The sequence below is a fragment of the Bombyx mandarina genome, chromosome 05 (genome assembly GCF_030267445.1).
Source record: "Bombyx mandarina strain Sakado chromosome 05, ASM3026744v2".
Taxonomy (NCBI): domain Eukaryota; kingdom Metazoa; phylum Arthropoda; class Insecta; order Lepidoptera; family Bombycidae; genus Bombyx; species Bombyx mandarina.
The window spans coordinates 5,680,494-5,689,693 of NC_143212.1; the positions used below are offsets into that span (position 1 = coordinate 5,680,494).

The following is a 9,200-nucleotide window of genomic DNA, read 5'->3' on the forward strand; positions in this document are numbered from 1 at the left end:
AATATTAGTATAGATGTAAGCTTCACCTAGATAATTTCATTAACCATACTAAACAAAATATCCTATCTAAGCTATAAACTATGTTTGTGCGAGATTTGAAACAAATCCGTTTTGCCATTTTTACATGATCGAGTAAAAATCACCTGTCATATAAATTTTCACGTTTGTAATTTTAGACTTATGTTTTCGTGGCCTGTTTGCTTTGACTGCTCAAATTTCTTGAAACTTTATGTATATATTTTTTTGCTGCTAATATAATAAATTATGTATAATATAGGCACGACATTATCATTTGAACAGTTTTTAAGTATTAGAAAAGCCATGGCATCAAAATATTTGGATACAGCCTTTAAAATTGTTTTCCGGAAGTACAATATTGGGTTGAATATTCTCGAAATGTGAAACTAATACTCAGGACGTGTTCCACATTGAGGACAGGAAATGATAATTCTTGATTACCAATTATGTACCTAAATGGAGTTCATTATGACTTACGAACATAAATGAATGGTAACGAACTGGGGATACGGAATAATAAACTGTAATTATACACGGCAATAATTAATTTCGTAACGAAAGCGTAACGACAAAGCTTACTTTGTAAAAGTTTTGTTTGACGCAAAAAATAACTCGATAATCCTTATTCGCAGACAGTTTCAAACAAAGTCCGTTACGTTTATTAAAATGTCGCATCTAAACATTGCGAAGCTTAACTTTTCAATAAGGGAATGTTAAATTTCCATTTCGAGATTTCCTGCGGAACGAAAAGAATACGATAACTTCAAAACGTATAATACTACATTTATTAAAGACTAGCGGCCCGCTCCGGCTCCACTCGGGTATTTAACAACGATATTTGACTTTTGCGGCACAACTATAATAGTTAGACATATGCTGTCGCGACACTTTTTGTAAATAATAATGTGTTCTACCAAGTCGTAGTATATTATTTTATTCTATCATCAATAGTTTTCGCAGGGCACGCGATGTAAATAATATTTTAGATAATTTTTTTACACCTTGAGTTACATTATTGGAGTTTTAGTAAGGATCCCTATTTAAAAAAAAAAAAGATTATAGCCTATGTCACTCGGGAATAGTGTAGCTTCCAAGCAGTGAAAGAATTTTTCAAATCGGTTCAGTGGTTTCGGAGCCTATTCAATACAAACAAACAAAGAAATCTTTCCTTTTTTATAACATTAGCATAGATAATAGGAATGTTTTTGAGAAGCAATTATAGCGGTTATTATTAAAATTAATGAATATTAAATTTTACTATGGTGGGCTTATTGTTAATATTGTGTTTATTTTAATGTACATAGTGCCCTTTTCTTGAAGCATTGAAGCGTTCCAGTTTGAATACTACCTTCAAAACGAGCACTTAACAGTCTGTGAACCAGACAGCGGTCTATATCAAATATAATAAAATAGTAAAGTAATAACCTACTAAGCACACAACGATTCCATTGAACATAATTTGCGGTTTCGAGTCGAAGAAATTATAAGACAATCGAAAAACTAAAGCACAAGTCAGCAAAGAAACTGTGGGTGCGACTCTTTCAAAAGTTGTTTTCAAGCAAATAAAGCTAATGTAATATACGAATAGAAACATATATGCTTAATATTTCAATTTCAGATTCAGGAATGACACAGCAGTCATTAAAATTGCATCATTCGGTTCAGACGTCGCAGAGTACACTCGGAAAGGCAACGGAATTAATCCGTCCTAATACTGGGATCTTTAATGTGTATCGGATATGTATGGTTTCTGTAATTCAGGCGGGCCCGGGTAATCCGTTCGCGTTGAATGATATCTGGTTACCGAGGGAGAATAGCTCATCTTCACTTATCATGCCGGTCGAGTTGTGATATCTTCATTATGTTTACGAGTAGTTGTTCCCATCTCAGAGTAGAAATAATAGTTTAAAAAATTGGGGTGCATGGTGTTAGTAGAGTAGAGTAGAAGAATTATTATTTCAATAATATCTTAAAAAGCAACCCACGCTTTTTTTACAATAAAATATATATTTTTTACACTAATTTAAATTTATTTTCTATTTTTAGTTTAATTTTATATAAAGCGTGTTTTTTTAGTTTATTTAAACTATTATTTATTTTTCAATTCTTTTTTTCAATAATTTTTTAATATTGAAATGTCATCGCGGTCCTCGATAAATCTACAAAGTTTAAATGCAATCTGGCTATTTAGAGTGGATCAAAATCGCGTCTAAAAAGAAGTCAGTTACAAACATACAAACATACATACAAGTGAAGCTAATATAAAGCGTGTAAAAATCAATCAGTTTCTTAGACGTTATTTGTCATAGACAACGTTTTCCCAACATGATCATTCGGCAATACTGAATTATAAATTTAATTAAATCTCACCATATTTTTGCATTTTGTATACGGCTGTTGTTAATTTATTTGGCGTATAACCAATAATGACAAAGCTGAGGAAGCAGCTCAACATTCAGAACTTTGTTATCTAATTCAATTTGCATTTCGAATCAAAAACTTTCCGTGACACTGTTTTGCATTATTAATACTTTATCATGGCGTGATCTCCCTAGAGGCGCACTAGAAGCTATAAATTGAATTCCAACCTTCGCAATTAGTTATTCCCGCGCGTGAAACTTTCTAGATCGTTCGCCTTCGTTAACAGATGTTACGGTGCTATTCATTATACATTCCGTCGAATTGTAAAGCCGAACATTTAATTTAAAGTACCTACCGAATGATCCTTTGTTAAATTGTCGACGATTTTGGGTAGCATTGTTAAGAAAACGTTCAGGTCGCAAAAGCGTAGCGGCGTGAATGTTGTTCGCTAGTTTCCCGTTTACGGCACATTCGTCTTGCAGGGAAATGTGAAACGATAAATAAAGACGCAATAAGCCTTGACGAGTAAAGGAACTAGCGGACTGGGGGCCTCGCCGCGAGAAAACGCATTAACCCTCGCACCACGTGCCTCCACAACGTGGCCGCCCGCTCGACAAAATGACAAGCGGCCCTAATGTAATGGCATATTGAATAACAAATCGAGGACGTTAATGCTTCTCATGCAATATGTTGAAATGGGACTTACCCCCGCGTCTATGCTGGGCTGTAACAAAAGATAATAAAAAAGTTTTTGTGGCAAACTACCGTTCCGTCGGCGCGGCACGTCTCTCTTATCAGTCTAATTTGGATCAAACAATTCCATTCCCCCATACAAATTGGGGAGAGGCACATTTGTTATCTGCAGTTTTCGCCAGAAATTATATTAAGATTTTGTGGTGCGATAATTTTGTGTATTTTGCTTTTATTTCTTTTTCCATGACGGAAGATTAAGAAAAATAAGAGAAACAGACAAAATTTTACGATAGCAATAAATTGCACAAGATAACAGAACAGATTTCACATGAAATGAGTTTTGGGGGTCCCTTGTAACAAAACAACTTCTGCTTTTCTGTACAGATAAAGCTGAGGTCATGCTATTTGAAATATAGACTTTAAACTTTTCTTTTATTTACAGATCACGAGTGGCGTATACATGAGATGTTATGGGCTCCCGCGTAGTGAAGTGGCGCTGTTGGATGGTGCTGTTTGCATGGACATGGAGTGCTGCAGCAGCGAAAACGCTATGTCCGGTGCGGTGCATGTGCGACGACGCCTTAAGAGCCGCCTCCTGTGCCAACGCAAACCTAGAAATAGTTCCCATACAACTCAATCCAGAGGCAACGCTTATGAACCTTACGCACAATGCTATCGACAATCTACTCTACGCGTTCAACCTCTACACCCAGCTCACTGTTCTAGATATTTCTTACAACAAGATATTAGATTTAGGTAGTGAAAACTTCGAAAGCAACAGTGAAATGAGACATTTAAATTTAAGTCATAATTTCTTAAAGCGTCTTGATAAAGACGCCTTCGTCGGATTGAATAGTTTGGTTGATTTGAATCTATCAAACAATGAAATATCGAACATACACGTGCAGACATTTAGAGATTTATCTGCTTTAGAAAGACTTGACTTCTCAAACAATAGACTGGTTACTTTCGAACCGGAAACATTTGAGCCCTTGTCGTCATTGAAGATTTTATCACTCAGAAACAATTCCATATTAGATATACCATCTGCCAATCTCGGATTCGTCATTCATCTTGAATATTTGGATCTGTCAGAGAATTTGATACAGCAAGTCTCCAGACACGGTTTGCCGTTCTTAAAAGAATTGAAACATTTGGACTTGAATAATAATATAATTGAAAGCGTAGATCAATTAGGTTTTCATAGTTTACCTTCATTACGTCATTTGGACCTCAGTGAAAATAATATGACTTTAATTCCAACGTCCGCTCTTTCAAAACTATCAAACTTGTCCCATTTGTACTTAAGTGGAAACTTTTTTCAAAACGTTTCATCGCTTTCTTTCCAAAGTCTTTTCCTCCTGAAACACTTACACTTGAGCAGACTTTACGTACTCGAAAGAATCGATTCGAGAGCTTTCGTTGATAATATAAATCTGCAAAAAATATGGATGAATGATAATGTCAAAGTGAGGGAAGTTCCGCCGAGATTGTTTCACGGAAATCCGAAATTGACAAATATTTATATGAAAAACAATGCCTTAGAGACACTGGAAGCATCTCATTTTCCGATAGACAGATTACAAGAGCTAGAGATTTCTGGAAATCCATTCGCGTGTAATTGTTCCCTGCTGTGGCTGTGGAAGCTGGGTAAAGAAAGTGAGACCACTACTAAGAAATCAGGGAACTCCAGTGAGTTTCTCAAAATAGACTACGAAGACGTAAAGTGTTCAGGTCCGTTGCAATTAAAAGGCATGTTGTTCGTTCAGATTCCTGAATCTGAATTTGGGTGCTCAAGCGGGTGGGTGATAGATGCTGTTGTGGTGCTAACCGTTAGTATCATTATAAGCGTTGTGTGTGCCGTTTTGTATTTTATGGGACCGCTTAAGAAATGCAAAGGAGATAAATCGAAACAGATAATGACTAGTGTAATGATGAACGGTGACGTTTCCAAATTGGGAAACGGCCTGGGATATTCGAGTCGCGGTCGGGAGCAAGATAACAAGCGTGACGTGGATCGGTATCTAATGATCGGCTCTTCGGTAACTAATAACTTTCACTCATTAAATCCCCCGTGGAATAGTGTCGATAAGAACCCTTATTACCAAGAAGAGAGCGAGGAGCATATTTACCAGCAGTTTGCCTACGAAACTATCCCTCCTCACAGAACCCCAGAGAAACCACACATAGTGTATGTTTAACAGACATTTTAATTTATATATTTTTATTGCCTTTGTAGGCAGACGGGCATACGGCCCTGATGGTGAGTGGTTACCGTCGCCCATGGACTTCAGCAATGCCAGGGGCAGAGCCAAGCCGCTGCCCACAATTGCAATGAAAGACAATTTTGCAGACTGCTATTTCGAAAAGTTATACGACAAATAAGTGTCATTGTAAGAAAGACAGACACTGATTCGCAATAATGTAAATAGTGATAATAATAATGTAATATGTGATAGCTTTGTATATAAACGTGTAAATATATACTATGACGTATAGGAACGTACCTATTATAGTATCGGTTTTCTACCAAATTATTTTTTTCATGATTAAAATCAAACATATCGACGCTTGAAAGGCAAACGTGACTAAGCGACAATGCGTAAACTTTACAGTAGACTAATTTAAAGTCGAAATACCTGAAAAAAAAATTATTTTAACGAATCTAGCTGTAGTAGAATCTAGCTAGTAGCTGCAGGATTGAAATGATTTTAATAGACCTAGAAATATATATTTTTGCGCATCGAATATGGTTATTGCCTATCATTTATGTACAAAGCAGTTATTGTCGCTTAGTAACGTTTGCCTTTCAAGCGTCGATATATATTATCATGTTTTCACTAAATAGTGAATGTAATGTATATTTGAAATATTTCGTTTCATAGTTACTCGGATGTGGGTACTGTTATATTTAAGTGCTTTGTAAATTTAATTAAGGAATTCTATATTATAATTGTAAATCGTATGTACTTGTATATTACATTTATATATTTTCAGAATTAAAACACCAATACTTGAAAATTTTGTACAAACATAAGCAATATAGAATTAACTTAAATTAATAAATCGTTGATTTTATTCAGGGACTTGTTATAGTATACTTATTAGTTTAGGAAGAGTTTTTCCGTAATGCTTAGAACATTGTAACGTTTGTTAAAATAAAATATGATTAATACAATAGAAATGGTTATCATAATTGATTTTAACCCGCACATGTTAATCTTTGGCAATTTTTTGTTTCTTTTTTTTTTTTGTTTGCAATTTTATCGCTTCGATGTTTTTAGTGATGGAATATGGAATAGCAGAGTTTATAAAAGATTTAAATTTCGTATCTGTGATTCGAATTTAGAACAACACTTTTTTCAGAATGACATAGTGTCAGTTTGACGTGTGCTGGTTAGATTTGATGTTTTGAATGCACAAAAATCCAGCTGCTCTGATGGAATCGGGTACAAAATATATATTTTTATTCGTGTTGTTCCGTTTCTTGTCTTCGATGAGATTAATTAATTACTATTACACGATTACGTTAATTAGATGTTCTGAAATTAATATTTTTGTACTTAGTGATATGCAAAGGTCGATGCTCTTATAGAGCAAATAATGGTTCAGTTTTAGTTGGACAATTTTCACGTTGTGTTTTGATTTTTAAATCATAGTGAACACTAACATATTTCCCGTCACCACTACAGAATAAGGTTTAAAATTACGTTGAGGTCACCATTATGAAAATGTAAGAGAAATTATTCTTTAATTAATTTTTTGTTTACTATTTTAGCTCTTTTATTTGAGGACCGTATTAATTAATATATGTAGCTATGAATTAAATTAATGATAATTTTATAAAATGCATTTAATCCTACGAATTTCTAGTTATATTTGAATAACCGAAAAAGCAATACCTATGTATGCAATCAATAATACCTACAGTTGTATTGATAGTGTATGACTATTTATACTTAAAACTTTAAATGACTTTTGTTATCATACTTATTTAAAAACATAATGAAAAAATAAATGAAAAGCAAATATACGATTTTGAATTTTATTTTAACCACCACGAAGCTACAGAATTAACTAACACCCGGGCTATGCTTCAAGATAATTAAATATGCATCGGAAATTAACATAAATTTACAAAATAATTTTATAATACAAGTAAGAAAGCATTAAATCTTGTGGTACAGTTATTTCAGAACTAATAAAAATATTGCATGACATATTTTCTGTCGAAAGAGGAGCAGTTACTTCATTTACTAAGAAAGTAATATGTAATGAATTTAGACACAAATATGTAACAATAAAAAAATACTACGGGATTCTAGTGTAAAAACTATGAGCAACTGAAATAATAGTTCGATTATCTTTTAACATTATTGCTTAGTAATTATTTTTATTAGGCAAACCAACTTAACAGAGTGGTATCAAGAGTCCAAAAGCATCAAACCGGAGCGAATTACTGCTCCGTGACAGGGTTGGCCTACCCATTCGGGCTCACAAGACAACCTTAATATCAAGAATTATGCAAATTAATATTTTTGCGGGTGCGATTTTTATTACATTCATCATGAACGTCATTTGTGTGTTAAGTAGGTTTTTCATCAGAAAAGTTGGTACCCGTCTTTTTTTCTTGTTTTCGGAGAGGGGGCTGAACCTTATACGTAGTATCTACGCCTAGAGGATACGCGGGGTATTCAGCGGCCTGCAGATGTTGGGAACAGACCGCGGGCCCAAGGATTTTTTTAGGCCCTGCCCACCAAATGTCTCTCATTGCACTCTCTCATCCGATATATAATCTTCAACCTGGGTAACAAACCGGGTAAAAGCAAGGGTTTACCGTGGTCAACAATACAACCAGAGTCACGGCGCCACCCCTAGAGCGCCCCATGGATGGGTCGTCAAGGCGATAGTTGACGACTCTACCTCTTGGTACGGCAGCCCGTTAGGCCGCCACAGGAGGTGTCGCTGATGTTCAAGAATACTCCGCTCGACCAGATCCAGCCTGCCAGGTTGAAAGGTAATACAACGCAAGAGCGGTACCCACTTGCGGGATTTCAACACCGCTATAGTCTCAATAAGGTCTCAATATAGTCTTAATTTTTAAGGCAATGACGACTTTGAACTTCGAGATAAGACTGAAATCAAATTCAATTTAGAAACAGTACAACGAGATTTACGGCTACTTCAAAGAAAAACATCGTCATAGTCTTTAGTAAAGAAATAACAGTTTCTGAATAAGTTAGTTAAATAGAGTTAGAAAATAACAACTCTACAAAATTATTATTAAAGTTGAAAACAATTAAAGTTGATAAAATAATAGTTACAATAGTATTACAACTCAAGATGAGCTATTACGTATAATAGGATGATAAGGCGATACTGAAAATTACGACAGAATCTTATAACCTTAGAACTCTTAGCATTGTACAAGACATGTAGGAGTGAAATGAAAATAAAACACAAATACATGTATATTCTAATTTATCATACTCATTAGCACATACACAAATTCTATAAAATTATATAGTACAAAAAATATGTGTGCCTGTAAGAATTGGGTATGAGAACTTGCGAAGCACGCTATTAACATAGATTTTGTTGATGGGTTGGTCTACGTATTAGACGGGAGGACGTACTCGTGGGCCACATGTTATCAAACTGCTATCAGAGTCCATACACTTTGAGGTTGAAGTTTCAATTGTATGGAAGAAAGACTGCTTTTCAAATCTCAAATACACGTCTGTTTTGCGACAATATTCGGTAAGATGGTGCTACAGACAGCAAGGCATATTGCACCACTCGATGCAATTAGATATGGAGCTTATTCTTTCAACCAAGATGGCTTTGAAATAGGTGAACAAACCGGCTTAAGAACAGACAGAATATCTTAATAAGAATCATTAAGTTTAAAATTAGAACTACGATGTCAAAATTGCCAATCTTATAAAATTGGCAACAGAATCCCATATTAAGTTAGTGCTTAAAGGTTGCAATTCCCAAATGATTAATTGGAAAAGATTGCAGAGTTCCATAGACGGAATGAACATTCCCTTTTTAAAATTCAAGGTACATAACTACATTTAAAAAAAAAGTAAATAAAAAAAATTAAGCTTAATAACCAATGCGCA

General features: G+C 34.7%; 1 protein-coding gene across 1 annotated transcript in view; it reads left to right on the forward strand.

Annotated features, from left to right (window-relative positions):
- The window catches only part of LOC114250115 (uncharacterized), an 85,116-nt gene extending 79,475 nt beyond the window's left edge, over nt 1-5,641 (forward strand). Inside the window, exon 3 of the mRNA XM_028183851.2 lies at nt 3,515-5,641. Within this exon, the coding sequence (XP_028039652.2) occupies nt 3,543-5,273 (1,731 nt within the window). The 5' untranslated portion in view covers nt 3,515-3,542 and the 3' untranslated portion in view covers nt 5,274-5,641. The remainder of the gene's footprint in view (nt 1-3,514) is intronic.
- Nucleotides 5,642-9,200: the final 3,559 nt, after the last annotated feature.